A 19580-nucleotide genomic window follows, 5' to 3' on the forward strand; every position below is an offset into this window, starting at 1 on the left:
GGGGCTCGAGTGTTGCCCAGCATATGTGGGAGCCTAGTCTCGGTGGGGAGAGGCCTGCTCCATGTGGGTCATCCTGCCTTCTGTTCCTCCCAGGTTCTGGAGATGCTAGAGAGCCTCAATGGGGAGTGGCTCACCTTCCAACAAATCCTGCTGGATAGCGAGCAGATGCTGAAGAAACACAAGGAGAAGTTCAAGACAGGCCTTATCCATGCCGCCGATGACTTCAAGAAGAAGGCACACAACTTTTTAGAAGACTTTGAGTTCAAAGGTTTGCCTTACTCCACCACTCTCCCTCCTTTAGTCTTGGCTTTGGGCACTCAGCCTTTAAAATGTCCTGGGGAAGGTGAAAACAGACGGGGATGTGGCCCGGCACAGCAGAAGTGCGGAGGGACCCCAGTGGGCAGCCCAGCAAAGGGAAAAAGCTACTGGGCAATGTGGGATGAGCTCGCCAGAGCTGTGGGTTTCTGGTTGGGAGGGCTGTTCTTACCTTGACTTCCTGCCCTCCACCTTTGCAGTCCGATTTGGTGACCTTCCCTAAGACAACCCCACACACTCCCTCCTTCCCTTTCCTCTCTCCTGTAAGGGCAGCAGTGGAATTTGCCCACTTAGTTGAGGGAGCCACAGGCTGGCCTTTCAAGAGGCCGTGGACCTGAGCGGGGGTCGGAGGGGTGGGGGGGTGGTGTCTGAGCCACACCTTGGCTTCCTGCAGGGCCATTTACCAGCAACGTGGGCCACACGGCTGCGCTGGATCAGATCGCACAGATGCGCGCCACGCTGATGGCCATGCGGGAGGAGGAGAACAACCTCCGCTCCAATCTGGGCATCTTCAAGATCGAGCAGCCGGTCTCCAAGGACCTCCAGATCCTGGAGAAGGTGCTGGGCTGAGCTGGGCCCCGTAGAAACCAGGGATAAATGGCAGGGATAGGACACTTCTTAGGGCCCGGGAATGGCTAGGACCAGGCAGGTACGTTAGTTAGCAGCTTTGTGAGTTTTGTTTGTTTTGTTTTTGTTTTTGAGACAGGGTTTCTCTATGTAGTCCTGGCTGTCCTGGAGCTTGCTTGTGGACCAGGCTGGCTTTAAACTCACAGAAATCCACCTGCCTCTACTTCCCAAAGTAGAAGTAAAGTTGCAGGCCACCACTGCCCCATGTTTTTGTTTGTTTTTGTTTTTTTTTTTAAACTGAGATAAAATTCACACACTAGCCCAAGTATTTCCCACAGTTTAGTGGCACTGAGGTTATTCATAGTGTCACCTCTGTCTCTCATTTCAAAACATTTCCATGGGGTAGCTGAGACTACGGGATAGCTGAGGTCATGGAGTAGCTGAGGTCACAGAGTAGCTGAGATGGCTCAGGTGTCCCTTGCTGTCCAAGCCTAGCTGTAGAGGTAGAGGGCAAAACCAGACTTCATAAGGCTGTGATCTGACTTCCACATGTGCACAGTGACACACAAGCACCTGCCCTCCCATGTTACACACACACACATACACACACACACACACCACATGAAGTGTAAAGAGTGCTGGCTGCTGTCTTAGTATTCTGTTGCTGTGAAGAGACACCATGACCAGGACAACTCTTATAAAATAAAGCATTTAATTGAGGGCTGGTTACAGTTTCAGAGATTGTAGGGAGCATGGCAGCATGCGGACAAACATGACCCTGGAGAAGTAGCTGAGATTCCTACATCCAGACCCACAAACATCAGGACTTGAGAGAGAGCCTCTGGGCCCACTGAGGCTTATGAAATCTCAAAGCCCACCCCCCAGTGACACACTTCCTCCAGCCAGGCCATGCCTCCTCATCCTTCCCAAGTAGTGTCACTTCCTGATGACTAAGCATATGAGCCCATGGGAACTATGCTTGTTTTAACCCCCACATTCCACTCCCTGACCGCCCCCCCACACACATAGGCCTTAGATAGAGCATAATACAAAAAAATTCATTCAGTCCAACTTTAGAATTTCACATAGTTTGTAACAGTCTCAACACTGTTTCAAAATTCCAAAGTTTAAAGCCTCTTCTGAGACTCATGGCAATCTCTAAACTGTAACTCCCAGCAAAATCACAGTCAAAAAGTGGATTATGCCGGGCGTGGTGGCACACACCTTTAATCCCAGCACTCAGGAGGCAGAGGCAGGTGGATTTCTGAGTTTGAGGCCAGCCTGGTCTACAGAGTGAGTTCCAGGACAGCCAGGGCTACACAGAGAAACCCTGTCTCGAAAAACCAAAAAAAAAAAAAATGTGGATCACAAGGTGCTGGAGAGATGGCTTAGCAATTAAGAGCACTGACTGCTCTACCAGAGGTCCTGAGTTCAATTCCCAGCAGCCACATGGTGGCTCACAACCATCTGTAATGAGATCGGATGGCCTCTTCTGGTGTGTCTGAAGACAGCTACAGTGTACTCACATATATAAAATGAATAAATAAATAAATAGATCTTTTTTAAGAAGTTGATCACGGGGCTGGAGAGATGGCTCAGCGGTTAAGAGCACTGACTGCTCTTCTGAAGGTCCTGAGTTCAAATCCCAGCAACCACATGGTGGCTTACAACCATCCGTAACCATCTGTAATGAGATTCGACACCCTCTTCTGGTGTGTCTGAAGACAGCTACAGTCTACTTACATATAAATAATAAATATATCTTTAAAAAAAAAGAAGAAGTTGATCACACACTTCCAACATACAGTGGCATAGAATTTCCATTTCCATTTCTAAGTGGAGGGAAGGGAGCATGGTGAGGAAATATGGGACCAAAGGACGCCATGCCGGAAAGCCAGCAGGGCCACCTCCATCTCTGCATCTCCATGTCTGATGTCAAAGTGCTGTTCAGATCTCTAACTCCTTTCAGCTTTGTTGGCTGCAGCTCACTTCTCTCTCCTGGGCTGCTTCCCTCCCTGTTAGTGGCTTTCCTATGGCTCCGGCATCTCCTGCATCCTGGGATCTCCAAGACAATCCAGGCTTCACCTTCACAGCTTCACACAGTGCCTTCTCTGGGCCTCCATGCAGGGATGCCCTGACACGTGCCTGGCCTTGGTGGCTTTCTTTAGCCCCAGAAGGAGATTCACAATCCCTTTCTTGTATCCTTGATACTAAAGCCAGAACCACGTGGCCAAAGCTGCCAAGTTCTGCTGCTTGCTAGAGCCAGTGGCTGGCTCCCTTATTATTTACATCTGCACAGCTCTCTGTTACTGATAATGGTTCCCTTCTGAGCTTAAGCTTCTCTGTAACTCCTTACCACATGTTGGAGGTTAGCTGGGCGGGGTCTTGCCTTGAGGTCACCGTTCTTACACTTCCTGGCATTCTGTTTCTCCTTAAACTGTACATTTGTATTTTGTTCTTGCTTGGTTTGCTCCTTTTCATTATAGATCTGCACAGGAGTTGCCACTAGTAACAGCACCCAGTTCTAGGCTCTCTTGACATCTCTGTCAGCACCAGATTAATCCAAAACTCTTCAGATTTTTTTCCCCCAGAGAAGACCAGAGAGCAGACGCATTCTTTGCCAAAATATCACAAGACCGAGTTAGAGGCCACTTACTAATATTCTTCTCTGAAACCCCTTGATTCTGGGCCCCCACATTCCCCATCACCCTCAGTACCTATCTTCCATACTTTGGTTAGGATGGCCCACCAAGCCCCACTTGAAGCATCTAACTGCTTTTCTCTCTAAAGTCCCAAAATCTTCCACAGTCCTCCAAACAAAAGCATGGTCAGGCCCATCACAGCAGCACCCCAGTCCCTGCCAGCACCTCCTAATCTTCCTTAAGTAGTAGTATTCCCCCCCTCCTCCATGACTAAGTCTCCGGACTCCATGAGCCCACAAGGGTCATTCTTATTCAGACCGCTGCAATTGCTCTTCCAGAAGGTTTGGGTTCAATTCCCAACACCCATATGGAGGCTCACTTAGTCTGTAACTCCAGGGGACCTGACACCCTCTTCTGGACTCTAGCACTACATGTACACGGTGCCTAGACATACATGCAGGCAAAACACATAACAGAAAAAAAAATCTTTAAAAAAAAAAGATAATCTTAAAAAGTGATTTAAACCCAAACAAAACAAGAGAATCACGTTTCTGTGGGCAGACACCCTCTGTCCCCTTCCCCCTGACAATTACTAACCTATTGTCCATGTGTGATTTGCCTGCCCTGGTTGTTTCCCTACCATAGAACCAAGTGACATGTGGCGTTTTATCTCTGTTTTCTTTCGCTCCCGTAGTGGGTTTTTTGTTTGTTTTGTTTTGTTTTTTCGAGACAGGTTTCTCTTTGTGTAGCCCTGACTGTCTTGGAACTCGTTCTGTACACCAGGCTGGCCTCAAATTCACAGAGACCCGCCTGCCTCTGCCTCGTGAGTGCTGGAGCCCCGGATTAAAGGCGTGCACCACCACTGCCCAGCTCGCATGGTGTTCTCACAACCCATGGATGCCATAGCATGTTTCGTCACTCCGCTCCTTTTCTCAGCTCCCTAATATTCCATCGGTTGTCTACGCAACAGGGGATGGGATGTGGGTTGTTTCTGCCCTTGCACTGTAGGGAACAGTGTTTCTGTGAATGCGTGTGCTTGTTTGGACACAGGTTCCTAATGGTCGTGGGTGTGAGCCTAGCAATAAAACTGTCAGATCATATGGCAACTCTCTGAGGTTTTGAGGCACAGCCAAGCCATTTCCCACAGCAGCCATGCCATGCTACATTCCCACCAGCAAACACGAGGAGTCCTATTTTTTCCTTGGTAACTTTGCCAAAGCATATTTTCTCTTACAGTTTTTTTTTTTTTTTTTTTTTTTTTTTTTGGTTCTAGCCATAGTGGGTGAGAAGTGGTATCACACTGAGGTTTTAATTTGCATTTTCCTAAGACTCAATGTTGAGGAACGCCTTGCAGGCTTAGCTTTTGATGGGCCCTAGAGGCAAGAGAGCAGGAGGGAAACCGTGATGGACAAACAAGGGAACCCGTGAGCTGTGAGGAGAAGGAGGGCAGGGGCTGCCATGCCTGAGGCTGTCCATCCCCCTCCCCCATCCTACCCACAGGAGCTCGATGCCCTCCAGCAAGTGTGGGAGATCACCCGGGACTGGGAGGAGAGCTGGAACCAGTGGAAGATGGGCTGCTTCCAGACCCTGCAGACGGAAGCCATGGAGTCCATGGCTCATGGGCTGTTCCGCCGCCTCACGAGACTAGCCAAAGAGTATAAGGTGAGTGGGACAGGACAGGATGGAGGGTGGGGGCATGGCCCTGCCGCAGCTCAGGGAGTGGGTGTGCTGCGGCAGTTCGGGTCTTCTGATGTCTCCCATTCTCACTCAGGACCGAAACTGGGAAATCATTGAAACGACTCGCTCCAAAATAGAGCAGTTCAAGAGGACCATGCCCCTCATCTCAGACCTGCGGAATCCAGCCCTCAGAGAGAGGTGAGGCCCGCCCCGCCCAGCTGTACCCCCTCTAGTCTGTATATTCTCCTGGATCTTTCGATTTGCCCCAAGTAAAGTAATTTCTTTTATCCCCGCCCCCCTTTGCATGTGTGCAGCATGTGTGCAGCATGTGTGCAGCATGTCTATGCTTGCTTACCTGGGTATTCATACACATGTGCTGAAGTTAACATTGGACGTCCTTTTTGGTCACTTCTTATTTAAATGAGGCAGGATCTGAACCCAGAGCTTCCCGATTCCAGCTAATCCACTTACCCAGCCTACCCTGCCGTAAGGATCTTCTGTCCCTGCCTCCTAAGGGCTGGGACCAAAGACAGTTGCCAGACATGACCAGCTTGTCCTTGGATTCTGCGGATCGGAACCCAGGTCCTCAGTCTTGCACAGAGAGCACCTTTATCCAGTGTGCATCTTCCTCCGCCCCACTTTATTTCACTTCTGAGGACTGAACCCGGGGCTCGTGGATGCTAGCTCTATACCCCTAATCCACATAGCACCTGCTCAAATTGATTTAAAACTTTTATTTTATTTTTTTTAAAAGATTTATTTATTTTATGTATATGATTACACCACTGCTTTCTTCAGACACACCAGAAGAGGGCATCGGATCCCATTACAGGTGCTTGTGAGCCACCATGTGGTTGCTGGGAATTGAACTCAAGACCTCTGGAAGATCAGTCAGTGCTCTTAACCACTGAGCCATCATCTCTCCAGCCCAATTTAAAACTTTTAAATTATGTTCATTTATTACTTTGTGTGTGTGTGTGTGTGTGTGCATGTGTGTGCCATAGCTCCAGTGTGGAGGTCGGAGGATACCTTGTGGGAGTTGGTCCTCTCTCCTTTACGTGGGCGCTGTGGGGGTGGGGGCGGCAGGGGGTTGTGGTCAGGCCCAGGGCAACAAGTGCCTTTACCTACTGACCTGTCTCACTGGCTCAGATTTGGTTTTTAGTTGACAGAAAGGCATGCATCTGTAATGCACAGAGTGCTATTTTGAGGATGCGTGCCCTGTGGGAGAGCTACCCTGACGTAGATGGTCAGCACACAAATCACCTCACACACTTGCTCCTTTTTTTTTTTTTTTTTTTTAATAACGAATTTTACTCCTCCTTGCTTTTAAAATCTTTTTTTTTTTAAGATTTATTTATTTATTATATGTAAGTACACTGTAGCTGTCTTCAGACACTCCAGAAGAGGGAGTCAGATCTCGTTACGGATGGTTGTGAACCACCATGTGGTTGCTGGGATTTGAACTCTGGACCTTTGGAAGAACAGTCGGGTGCTCTTACCTGCTGAGCCATCTCACCAGCCCACACTTGCTCCTTTTAACTTTGTGGTGAGAATAGTTGAGATTTACTTTTGAAGGCTACATGTTCCTCTCTCTCTCTCTCTCTCTCTCTCTCTCTCTCTCTCTCTCTCTCTCGAGTGTGTGTGTGTGTGTGTGTGTGTGTGTGCGTGCGAGAGAGAGAGAAGGCTTCCTACTTTCTGATCTCCTAGTACTGGAGTTACAGGCACACTTGGTCATGACCAGCCTTTCATACGGATGCTGGGGTCTGAACTTCATGCATGCACAGAACTGCTTTTGCCTAGGGAGCGATCTTCCTAACACTTGAAGTTTATCCTTTGCTCCTTCTGTGTAGCTGGAACTCCTCAGCCTTTGCCCAGCTCTCCCAACTCTGTCCACCACAACCCCTGGAACTACTATGCCCCTCCCTGCTTTCATGGTCGCATTTCTTCCTCCCCCTCTCCTTTTTTTCTTTTTTAAGATTTTTTTTTTCATTTATATGAGTACACTGTCGTTGTCTTCAGACACACCAGAAGAGGGCATCGGATCTCATTACAGATGATTGTGAGCCACCATGTGGTTGCTGGGAATTGAACTCAGGTCCTCTGGACGAGCAGTGCTCTTAATTGCTGAGGCATCTCTCCTGTCCATTTTCCTCTTCTTTTTTGAGAGAAGATCTTATTACATAGCCTTGGCTGATATAGGACTGGCTTTGTTGTCTAAGCTAGCCTTGATCTACCTGCCTCTGCTGGGCTTAAAGGCCTAGCCCCCATATCTTACCTTTCTTCTTTTTTGAAGACTGAATGATTTCCCATCACCTCCCTCCTTTTCTTTTCCATGCAATAGTTAGACAATTAAGTCAATTCTATCTACACCTTGGCTGTTGTGCACAGTACCATGGTCAGCATGGGGCCCGTGTGTGCAGTCAACCACTGTCTTCTGGGTCCTGTATCCCTGCCTCTTTCCCGATGTCTCCCTCTGTCTCCTCCTGCTCCAGGTTATATATTATAGCTAAGCCTCTTTCTTTTTTCATACAAAAAGCTTTTTTTTTGTTATTGTTGTAGCCAAAATGGTTTTTGCCTTTGAGCCTAGTTTAAGAAAATTTTCCCTGTTTCAAAGTCACAAGCACATTTGTCCACTCTTCTTCCGATCGTGTGTATAAGTCTAGCCTGGCCCCTGAGTTTATAAGTTATTTAAGCCCTCTAAGCCTAAGTCTCCTCACCTACGGATGGGATAATAGCACTGTGCTGTATGGAGTGCTTGTGAGAATGACAGGGTTGCAGGTGGAGCACTCAGCCCAGCACGTGATCTGTCCCAGGCCTGCTCTGATGTACTGCTTGTATGCACACCTGCCTTAACTCCCTCTCCAGAGAATTAACTCCGGGAGACTGACACATCAATTTCTTTATTCCCTATGGTGCCTAAGATTACACCTTAGAGCCTATTTAGCAAGATCTGTTGAATCATGAATTAACAAATAACCAGAATTATAAATTTCCAATGTGAAGGAGCAAGAGGAGTGATTTTTTTTTTAAAGCAGTGCTGGGTGTGGAATGCCCCCTCACACATGCTAAGCAGGAGACTGAGTCACACTGACCACCCCAGGGCTTGATAATGACCCTGCTAGCAGGGCCTGCAGCTGGCCTGCAGGTGAGACTTCCTGTTCTGGGCCGCAGGCACTGGGACCAGGTCAAAGAGGAAGTCCAGCGGGAGTTTGATCAGGAGTCAGAGAGCTTCACCTTGGAGCAGATTGTGAAACTAGGGATGGATCAGCACGTGGAGAAGATTGCGGAGATCTCGGCCTCTGCGACCAAAGAGCTGGCCATAGAAGTGGTATGAGGACATCCCCACCTTCTCAACCTCCGAGTTCACAGACTTCCAGCCGTGCCGCATTTGAGGGCCCCTCCCCAGAGCCCCTTACCTTTGTGGACTAGATACCTGGTTATTCTGTCCCCTAATTTCTCTTCACAGGGATTACAAAATATTGCCAAGACCTGGGATTCGACTCAGCTAGACATAGTACCCTACAAGGACAAGGGCCATCACCGGCTCAGGTAGAGAGGGCTCCCTGAGGCCGGCCCGTGGGACCCGAGCTGAAGAGGGAGCGAGGCTGAGACATTGAAAACGGTTATGGTGGATGACCCCGAGCCTCTGTGTCCCAGGGGAACAGAGGAAGTGTTCCAGGCACTGGAAGATAATCAGGTGGCCCTGTCAACCATGAAGGCATCTCGATTCGTGAAGGCCTTTGAGAAGGATGTGGACCATTGGGAGCGCTGCCTCTCTCTCATTCTGGAAGTTATTGAGATGGTCCTCACTGTGCAGAGACAGTGGATGTACCTAGAGGTCAGAAGTGGTCTTCCCCGGGCTCTCCCTACCCCTGCTCCAGCTCTTTCTTAAGTCACTGTCATCAGACGCGCCAGAAGAGGGCATCAGATCTCATCACAGATGGTTGTGAGCCACCGTGTAGTTGCTGGGAATTGAACTCAGGACCTCTGGAAGAGCAGTCAGTGCTCTTAACCGCTGAGCCATCTCTCCAGCCCTTGTCATTGGTTTCTAACAGTCTGACTCTTCCACGCAGTTGACATCTCTGGTGTGGGAGCAGGGAGTGGAGGGTGGAGGGTGCGTGAGAAACAGCCTCTCACGCCGACTCGATGGTCTCTCAGAATATCTTCCTTGGAGAGGACATCCGGAAACAGCTGCCCAATGAGTCAGCCCTATTTGACCAGGTCAACAACAACTGGAAAGCCATCATGGACCGCATGAACAAAGACAATAACGCTCTCCGGAGCACCCACTACCCAGGTAAGAGCTCTGCAGGCCTTCGCTGGTTATACGCATTTGAGGATCATGGTCCCGTATGCATCATCACCAAAAGTGATGATGTCATCACTATCATGCTTAATACCCTTGTGACCGTGAATAGTAATAGCACCACTACTTAGTAACACTTGCTAGTATTAGTCATAAGTGTTATTACTGATTATTTTTATTTTTACCGATACTTAAGGGGAATATCACATAATGGTCTAAAGCATGGGCTGCGGAGTCAGCCCTGGGTTCCAAACCCAACACAGGCTTTATTGGTCGTGTGCATCGGGCAGCTTGATCCCTCCATACTCCAGTTTCCTCATCTGCCATGGGAGTTGTTTTAATGGCCACAAAGTAGTGGCGACTCTTCCAGCACAGGGTGGTGGTGGTGGTGGTGGGAGCTAGATTGTTCTCAGGGGCCCTGACTGAAAGCTGCTTGTCTTCTCTGGCTGAGACCCAGCGGCAGCGATCTCTGAAGTGGTTTAGGTACTCAGAGTGACTCACAGAGCCACGGAAACAACGATCCCACTGCTGACTACAAAGAAGAAGTGTGTCCTCTGAGGTTTCCGAATCCTTCTGGGATATCTAGGGGTCATCTGGGGTCCCCCAGAGGGTCCAACAGCCTGCAGACATTATACATGCTTAAAGGCGCTGGGGGGGGGTTCTGCTGGGGTCACACTCATGGTCACTGGTGTGTCTTCCAAAGGACAGAACCTGGGAAGACATGGGGAAACCCCTAATGGGTAGGGATGTAGACCCGGAGGAAACTAGGATTTCTGGGACTTGTAGATAGAATGCATCACACTCAAAATCTCAAATTGGCCTGTGTGGTAGATCTTTCTTTTCCTTTTTCCTTCTTTCTTTCTTTCTTTCTTTTTTTTTTTTTTTTTTTTTTTTTTTAAATCTTAAAGTACACCAGAAGAGGGTGTCAGATCTCATTGCGGATGGTTGTGAGCCACCAAGTGGTTGCTGAGATTTGAAATCTGGACCTTCGGAAGAGCTCTTAACCGCTGAGCCATCTCTCCAGTCCTCCCTCTTTCTTTCTTTCTTTCTTTCTTTCTTTCTTTCTTTCTTTCTTTCTTTCTTTCTCTCTTTCTCTCTTTCTCTCTTTCTCTCTCTCTTTCTCTCCCTCTCTCTCTCCCTCCCTCCCTCCCTCCCTCTCTCTCTCTCCTCTCTCTCTTTCTCTCTCTTTCTTTCTTTCTTTCTTTCTTTCTTTCTTTCTTTCTTTCTTTCTTTCTGTGTCTGTCTTTCTGTCTTTCTTTCTGTGTCTGTCTTTCTGTCTTTCTCTCTAAGATAGTCAAAGGGATGTGTGTTTACTTCAAGAACAAAATCTTGAGTTTAGGCTTTGCATATTCTGTGAATTGTATGGGTGTGTGGGTTTGTGTAGTATTGTGTGTTTGGAGTACACACATATGGTGTGTGCATATGGATGCCAGGGAGTGTGGATGCCAGTGGCTGATCTTGGGTACCTTCAGCTATCATTTTTACCTTATTTATCTATTTTATTTTACCTTTTTATTCTTTTTTAAAAAGATTTATTTATAACATATACAGTGTCCTGCCTGCATGTATGCTATAGGCCAGAAGAGGGCACCAGATCTCATTACAGATGGTTGTGAGCCACCATGTGGTTGCTGGGAATTGAACTCAGGACCTCTGGAAGAACAGCCAGTGCTCGCTGTTTGTTTGTTTGTTTGTTTGTTTGTTTTTAGAGTTTAGAGACAGGGTTTCTCTGTATAGCCCTAAGTGTCCTGGAACTCACTTTGTAGACCAGGCTGGCCTCGAACTCAGAAATCCGCCTGCTTCTGCCTCCCGAGTGCTGGGATTAAAGGCGTGCACCACCATGCCCGGCTCAGCCAGTGCTCTTAACCACTGAGCCATCTCTCCAGCCCCTCTTTTTATTCTTTATATTGTAATTTAAGTACAACATTTCTCCCTTCCCTTTTCTCTCTCCCAGTCCTCCCACCTACCTTCAGGTTCATGACCACTGTTTTCACTGATTGTTATTGCATGTGTAGTCATGTGTACACATATGTTTTCCTAATCATAACCGGATCAGTCCATATGATATTACTTGCATGTATGTATTCAGGGATGACCACTTGGCCCTGGACAACCAATTGTTGCTTTCTTCCTGGTCTCCACTGCCAGCTTTTCTCAGTTTCCTGGATTCTTTGTATGCGACTGCAGCCTCAAGGGTTTCTCTCCATTCAAACTGGTGTGCTCACTGGTGTCCGGGAGTCATGCTGGTGAGACCTTATGGGTGTGGCTTCTGCTCTTACTAGGAGATACAACCTCACAGCAAACTCCATGGGTGCTCTGGCTTCTATCATCCTTCTGCCTCTTCTCTGGCAGTGTTCCCTGAGCCTCAGGGGAGAGAGTGTTTTGTAAATGTGTCCATTGGGCCTGGGCTCCGCATCTCTGCATTCTAACTGGCTGTGTTTTTCTGGACTGGTCTCCATCTGCTGCAAAGAGAAGTTTCCTTTGATGAGGGGTGACAGTGTAAGAACAAAGGTTTATAGACTGTTGTTAGTGATTGTGGTGGAATATATAGTAAGCTCGTGGTTGTAGATTCTCCTCCAATAACCACAACCTCACTGTCAATGAGTAGTACGTGTCTAGGTTTCCAGTATCAGACATGGTTTCCCTCTTGTTGAGTGGGTCTTCAGTCCAACTAGAGAGCTGCTGGTTACCTCCAAGGTGTGTGTGCCAGTGCTGCACCCTTAGGGTCCTGTGCTGTGCTGGTCACTGACGTGGTTCATCAACTCAGAGCTGGTAGGACTATTGCTAACCCCTCTCCTTGGGGAGCTTGTGTGATGCTTTCTGGTACCTTAAAGCTAGTCCTCAGGGGTCATTCAAGTCAATTCCATCTCAGGGGTCTCTGGGCCCTGTTTCTGAAGTCCATGATGTCCTTAGCAATAGAGACTCACCGGGCCTGGGGGTAACGGTTCTACCTCTGGTGGTTGACCAAGGGTAACAGCAATAGGGTGCACAGTTTGGGAGTCTCTTGAAGAACCCTGGCTTTATGTTGGATCCTACTGCCATTTCAGGGGCGGGGGCGGGTGTCAAAATTCAATGATGTTAATTAAAGTGTTAGTGAGCTAAAGACTATTAGAGCAGTGGCCTTCTGCCTCCTGGTCAAGTGCCCTCTGTGCTGTGTCACAATTGCTGTCATTGTGTGCCTGTGCCATGCCTTTAACAATTTGGCTTGTTGGATTGTGTAAGCTGTGGAGTCATTTTCAAGTTCCAGAAACTCTTGAGTTGAACAGTAAGGCTCCAAGTTCTTAGGTATAATGGGACTATTGTTCCAAAGACTGGTGAGAAGTGGAGCCAACCCATATGATGCATAATTAATAATGTACATGTAATCATGTATAATGACTAAAGGAAGAGTGAGGATAATTACTCAGAAGAGCTGGGGCTATTTCTCTGCCTTCAGAAGCCCGATGTCACTCTGTACCTCAGCCTTAGAGCTAGGAAAGGAGGTGGGAAAAATGTCACCCACTGCCCTTCTTCCCAGGACTCCTGGAGACACTGATAGAAATGAACGCAATCCTGGAGGACATTCAGAAGTCCCTGGACATGTACTTAGAGACCAAGCGCCACATATTCCCCCGCTTCTACTTCCTGTCCAATGATGACCTGCTGGAGATCCTGGGCCAGTCCCGTAACCCAGAGGCTGTGCAGCCACACCTCAAAAAGTGCTTTGACAACATCAAACTGCTGAAAATTCAAAAGGTCAGCAGAGGTGGCCATGACGGGAAGGCAGGCCGGGAAGGAATGGTGACATCATGGTGACGTCATGGTATTCAAGGCTCTGGAGGGGACCATACTCTGCCAGCAGGACAGTGACATTTGTTAATGACTGTAGAGTTTCATATACAGCTTTCCAGAAGTGGCAATGTTGAGAGGAGGGGAGAGAAGAAATGACCTTTAAAGGGCTCGAGTCAGCCGTTAAGAGCACTGACTGCTCTTCCAGAGGTCCTGAGTTCAAATCCCAGCAACCTCAGGGTAGCTCATAACCATCTATGATGAGATTTGACGACGCCCTCTTCTGGTGTATCTGAAGAGAGGGACAGTATACTCACATACATAAAATAAATAACTAAATTAAAAAGGGGGGGAGGTGTTAGCTGGGCGGTGGTGGTGCATGCCTTTAATCACAGCACTTGAGAGGCAGAGGCAGGTGGATTTCTGAGTTCAAGGCCAGCCTGGTCTACAGAGTGAGTTCCAGGACAGCCAGGACTACACAGAAAAACCCTGTCTCAGGGGTGGGGGTGGGATGGGATGGGTGTTAAATTCTTCTAGAAGGTTACAGAGAGTGAGGCTAGGCACGGGTAACTTGTCTTTTCTGCAGGTCGGGGGCTCCAGCAGCAAGTGGGAGGCAGTGGGAATGTTCTCAGGTGACGGTGAATACATTGACTTCTTCCACCCAGTACTTCTAGAAGGACCAGTGGAGGTGAGTGGTGGCCAAGGTCTTAGAATCAAACTGTCTTGACCAGCCTGGTCTACAGAGTCAGTTTTAGGACAGCCAGGGCTACACAGAGAAACCCTGACTCCAAAAACCAAACAAAAACAAAAACAAAGAAAAGAAAGGAAAAAGGAAAGGAAAAGAAAAGAAAAGAAAAGAAAAGAAAAGAAAAGAAAAGAAAGGACTTCCGGGGAGAATATTTTCAGGAGCAGCATGAGCTTAGCAGTTACCGTTTCCTCAGCCACTCGTGTTCTTGACGTCGTCGTCCTGTCACCACTCCCTAAACTTAAAGGTTCCAACCGATGCTCTAACACTCTGCCTCCTGCCCCCACAGCCTTTGGAGAGCCATGCCAGCTCTAGTCCAGATGCACTTTCCATCCTGGGTCCTCAGCCCTCTGCAGTCTCCTTCCCCGCCCCACCCCCTCGCCACACACTCCACCTCACCCCCCACCCCCGCCACATACACACACACTCCCCGTGCCTTCTCTCCGGGCAACCTCAGTCCTCAGCCTCGGACCCTTAGACGGAGGATTATTTTGTTTTCCCTAGTCGTGGCTTGGTGATGTGGAGCGGGGCATGAGGATGACACTTCGGGATTTGCTTCGAAACTGCCGAGTGGCCCTCAAGAAGTTCCTCAACAAGAGAGACAAATGGGTGAAAGACTGGGCTGGCCAGGTGAGCTGGAGCCACACAAATGGGGGGACAGTGGAGCTAACAGAGCAGCATGTGGAAAGACAGACTCCAGAGGCTCCCAAACAGAGGCTCCCTGCTCTTCCTCCTGGGTCTGGCTCTCATACCCCAAGTGCTGGAACTGCTGCTCCTGACCCAAGGCGCATGTGCCATCCTTCAGGCCCGCCCAGGCCCAGTAGGGCCGGGTGCTGGAAGAGGCTGGAACAGCTAAAGGTAAGGTCTGCCAATCAGCTTGTGTACCTGCCTCAGGTGGTGATCACTGCTAGTCAGATCCAGTGGACAGCTGATGTCACCAAGTGCCTGATGACAGCCAAAGAGCGATCAGACAAGAAAATCCTCAAGGTCATGAAGAAGAAGCAGGTGGGGAGCTGAGACAGGCCTGGCGTTGGAACGGGTGGATAGGGGATGACTAGAATCACAACTGGAGACAAGCTGGTATGAGTGGGCCAGAACACGGGTGCTCTGGGACCAAAGTGGGGGTGGGGCAGGGAGGAATGCATCATGCAAGCAGAGTTGGGCTCTCCTGTGTAGATGTGGATATGGGAATTCTTGGGATCTGGATGCGGTTGGAGGTGACCTCAGCCTGGGACGTGGTGCCATCCAGCCTTGGCTACATTGATGCTTCTGTTCTTGCCGATTGCCCCGTCCTACAGGTGTCAATACTAAATAAGTATTCAGAGGCCATCAGGGGGAACTTGACCAAGATCATGAGACTTAAGATTGTGGCTCTGGTGACGATAGAAATTCACGCCCGAGACGTGCTGGAAAAGCTCTACAAGAGCGGCCTCATGGATGTCAGTTCCTTTGACTGGCTCAGCCAGCTGCGCTTCTACTGGGAGAAGGTGGCCGCGGATCAACTCTCTCCTCTCTTAGGCCCAGACTGACCCATCGTACTTCTATGCATGGACGCGTGCTATCTTCTAACCCAGACCCTTGGACTTTCAGAGCTTCTTCCTTGAAGGTTTAGCTCTGTGCAATCCCAGTTCAGGAGTGGCCAGTGGTTACTCTAGGCAATACTTCTTCTAAGTGCCACTTGATGGCCACTCAGATCCCAAGCAGCTATTTCCATGGATTGGGGTGGGGGAAGACATGCTGTGTGGAACCCATTTTCTCTGTGGCCCCAAACCATACCCTTCTCTGTAGCTCTAAACCAAAACCCTTAATCCACCTGCAACCCTCCTGATGTCTCTGAGCCCTGCTGGTAGCCATTTCCACGGTCCCTGAAGCCCCTCCCCCGAAGCCCCGCTTCTGTCTCATTCTTTTCTGTTCTTCCAGGATGTGGATGACTGTATAATCCGCCAGACCAACACACAATTCCAATATGGTTATGAGTACTTGGGGAACTCTGGTCGGCTGGTCATTACTCCCCTGACAGACAGGTCTGCTGTGGGGGGTGAGCCGGTGTTCCGGGGTAGGAACTGCAGAGATGACAGAATCTTCCAATCATCTGACCTGAGTCATGTCTTAAATTCTCAGATGTTACATGACATTGACCACAGCACTGCACCTTCATCGTGGGGGCTCCCCCAAAGGCCCAGCAGGTACTGGAAAGACAGAAACTGTCAAAGACCTGGGCAAGGCGCTGGGTATATATGTCATCGTGGTCAACTGCTCCGAGGGCTTGGACTATAAGTCCATGGGAAGAATGTACTCAGGGCTGGCACAGGTCAGTACCCTGCCTCCCCATCCTAAAGTCATTACACATCTTCTAGTACGTGAAAATCAACTAAACCCCAAATCTAGTTTGTGCCTGTGTGCCTTGCAAAACAGCCTTGTCGCGGGCAGTTCTCTCTCTCTCTTTTAAAAGATTTATTTATTATATGTAAGTGAAGACACTGTAGTGTTGTCAGACACCCCAGAAGAGGGCATCAGATCTCTTATGGATGGTTGTGAGCCACCGTGTGGTTGCTTGATCTTGAACTCAGGACCTTCAGAGGAGCAGTCAGTGCTCTTGACCACTGAGCCATCTCTCCAGCCCATTGCAGGCAGTTCTTACAACCAGAAAGAAACACTGAAACCCCTTTAGCTCCCCGAGTCTCACATTGCATGTTCGCAAATTCTGACCATGTAAGGATTAAATAGAGCATGCGCAGAAACTGCCCAGCACACAGGAACTACTCAGTGCACACAAGTTCCAACCTCTAGCCAACCTGTTAGCTGTCTTGTCTGATGGAAAGCTCTGGCCAAAAGTCATGACGCTGTCGCTCGGGTCCCCCACGCACCCGCTATTTCGGATGCCACATTTGCTACTAAAGCATTTTCAGGAAGGGTGTGTTGGGCTATGGTCCAGTGGCCTGGGACACCTCTCTTGCTGTAGTGACTCTGCCTCTCTCTCCCGCTTCACAGAGTGGAGCCTGGGGCTGCTTTGACGAGTTTAACCGCATCAACATTGAGGTGTTGTCCGTGGTGGCCCAGCAGATCCTGTCCATCCTATCTGCCTTGACCGCCAACCTCACACGTTTCTATTTCGAGGGCTTTGAAATAAATCTGGTGTGGTCTTGTGGGATCTTCATCACCATGAATCCTGGTAGGTGGGTGGAGCGCGGTGACACGGGGCGAGGGGGCAGGAGAACCAGGCGTCTGGGATAAGTATTGTGTCCTTTTCCCTCTCTGCGCCGAAGCCTTTATCTAAGAAGTATTTGACTAAAGATGACTGTGTTCATCTGTGGTCTGTTAATGTGCCAAAATCCCCAAGGAGTATTTAGCTTAGAGGAGGAAAGGGGATCTTTGGTTCCATGACCTCTGCCATGGACAACTGTTGGCGAGGGCGAGGCAGGCTGTCAGGGAGAACAGGACTGCTCAGGATGACCAGGGAGAAAAGAGGCGGAGGGAGGGAGATAGGAAGGGAGGGAGGGGAAAGGAGGAGGGAGGGAGAGAGGGAGGGATAGGCATAGATGGGAGAAGGAAGGATAAAGAGAGAGACAGAAAGGAGGGAGACTTGTTGGTTCATGGGTTTACTCCAGTGATTCACTTCTTTCAAGTAGGCCACACCTTCTAAAGTTTCTGTGAGATGTCCTTTGATGAGGTCCAGACCCTCGTTATCAGCAGGCTCCGCCTCTGGACCTGCTGCTTGAGGAACAAAGCCTTTAAGGGACACTTCAGTCCAAATTACAGCCACAGCAGAAGAGAAGACAGGAGGAGAAGAGGAAGTAGACTTCCTGTCCTCCCCAAGGGCTCAAGAAACACCTACTTGTCGCTATGGAAGCCTAGTCTTTTAAGGCTGGGCTAAGTTTCCCAATGGGCTAGCTCCCTGCTCTGCCTTCTATCTCTTTTGGAATATGGGAGTCTCCCTAATGTATGGGGTTTTCAGTTTCCTAGCTGCCCATTAGGAACAGCTTTGGGGGGAGTGGCTAGGAGAGAACACCCTTAGGGGGGGAGCATCATAGCTCCAGCTGTGAGTTCTGCAGGGCTCACGTGGGCTCCACATAGAACTCAGCAGCTCTGTGGTTTCAGCTGAAAACAGGGCCATCGAAACAGAATGAGAGCACCTCTGAAGGAAGAAGACAGGATGAATAGGGAGCCAGGGCTGGGATGAGGAAGGACTCCATCTTGGAGCTGGGGCTGGGGAGAAAGTTAGGGGCAGGGTAAAAGTTGGGTAAGTGAGGACAGGGAAACGCGGTTCTAAACAGACGGCTTTGTCTCCAGGCTATGCCGGCCGCACAGAGCTTCCAGAGAACCTAAAGTCCATGTTCCGCCCAATTGCCATGGTGGTGCCTGATTCTACGCTTATTGCGGAAATCATTCTCTTTGGGGAGGGTTTTGGCAACTGCAAGGTATTCTGATAATCTGTTCCTTATTTTATTGTTTTTCCATGGAAAGAGGAGCCCCTGAAGGCCTCACAATCTGTTTCTCCTACTGGGAGCTTAGAGTTCTGTTAGTAGGATCTGAAGCCAGAGGAGTATAGATGGACAGGCGGGTGGTGGGGTGTCTGACTTCCGTGAAGCCACTAACCAATAATAGCACAGCCCACAAGATCTCCTACAATTGTTCAGAGCACTTCCTAGATGTTTCAAGTCCCTGACCTAGGGTCTAGTGTCTGCAAGTGTCCCTAAAGGGGAGTTGTGGGAGGTGAGCTGTTGTCTCCTCTGCACGGTTTCCAGATCCTGGCCAAGAAGGTGTACACACTGTACTCCCTGGCTGTGCAGCAGCTCTCCAGACAGGACCACTATGACTTCGGCCTGCGCGCCCTCACCTCCCTGCTGCGCTATGCTGGCAAGAAGCGTCGCCTACAGCCGGATCTGTCTGATGAAGAGGTAGGCCAAATTCATGGCCCTTGGATCTTTGCCTCGTTTGTCGCTGGTCTGATGATGTCTTCAGGAACATTTTCCAGCCTTGCTTTTCTTCTCCAGATAGGGATATTCCATGCACGCCTCCACCCCTGCCCTCCCCACCACCTCATGCTTTGCCCCCTGGCTCACATGATTGCCCCTGTTGTGTTGCTGAGGACTAACTCTGGCATATCCATCGTCCTTATGTCTCCCTTTAACCCCACAGGTTCTGCTGCTCTCCATGAGAGACATGAACATCGCCAAGCTGACGTCAGTGGATGTCCCATTGTTCAATGCTATTGTGCAGGACCTCTTCCCCAACATCGAGCTCCCGGTCATTGACTACGGCAAGGTGCTTGCTCCCCCATCTCCTTTTACTTATTTATTTTAAGATTTATTATTATTATTATTATTATTATTATTATTATTATTTAATGTATGTGAGTACACTATCGCCTATCGCAGGCTTTTCAGACCCACCAGAAGAGAGCATCAGATCCCATTACAGATGGTTGTAAGCCACCATGTGGTTTCTGGGAATTGAACTCAGGACCTCTGGAAGAGCAGCCAGTGCTCTAACCACTGAGCCATCTCTCCAGCCCAGCCCCACCTCCTTTTCAAAAGAACATTATTTTGAGTTTTTGTGT

At 49.1% G+C, this 19580-nt stretch overlaps 1 protein-coding gene across 1 annotated transcript in view; it reads left to right on the forward strand.

Moving 5' to 3' along the window:
- Dnah2 (dynein axonemal heavy chain 2) overlaps positions 1–19580 on the forward strand; it is a 130776-nt gene that overhangs the window by 55195 nt on the left and 56001 nt on the right. The window contains exons 23-41 of the mRNA XM_021176049.3: positions 94–268; positions 710–873; positions 5025–5186; positions 5296–5399; positions 8373–8529; positions 8668–8750; positions 8859–9039; positions 9360–9498; positions 13025–13242; positions 13862–13963; positions 14525–14650; positions 14915–15025; positions 15319–15507; positions 15941–16044; positions 16142–16331; positions 17012–17192; positions 18311–18438; positions 18766–18918; positions 19160–19285. Coding sequence (XP_021031708.1) covers positions 94–268; positions 710–873; positions 5025–5186; positions 5296–5399; positions 8373–8529; positions 8668–8750; positions 8859–9039; positions 9360–9498; positions 13025–13242; positions 13862–13963; positions 14525–14650; positions 14915–15025; positions 15319–15507; positions 15941–16044; positions 16142–16331; positions 17012–17192; positions 18311–18438; positions 18766–18918; positions 19160–19285 — 2793 coding nt within the window. The remainder of the gene's footprint in view (positions 1–93; positions 269–709; positions 874–5024; positions 5187–5295; positions 5400–8372; positions 8530–8667; positions 8751–8858; positions 9040–9359; positions 9499–13024; positions 13243–13861; positions 13964–14524; positions 14651–14914; positions 15026–15318; positions 15508–15940; positions 16045–16141; positions 16332–17011; positions 17193–18310; positions 18439–18765; positions 18919–19159; positions 19286–19580) is intronic.

The sequence above is a fragment of the Mus caroli genome, unplaced genomic scaffold (genome assembly GCF_978045245.1).
Source record: "Mus caroli unplaced genomic scaffold, Mus_caroli_1 scaffold_13, whole genome shotgun sequence".
Taxonomy (NCBI): Eukaryota; Metazoa; Chordata; class Mammalia; order Rodentia; family Muridae; genus Mus; species Mus caroli.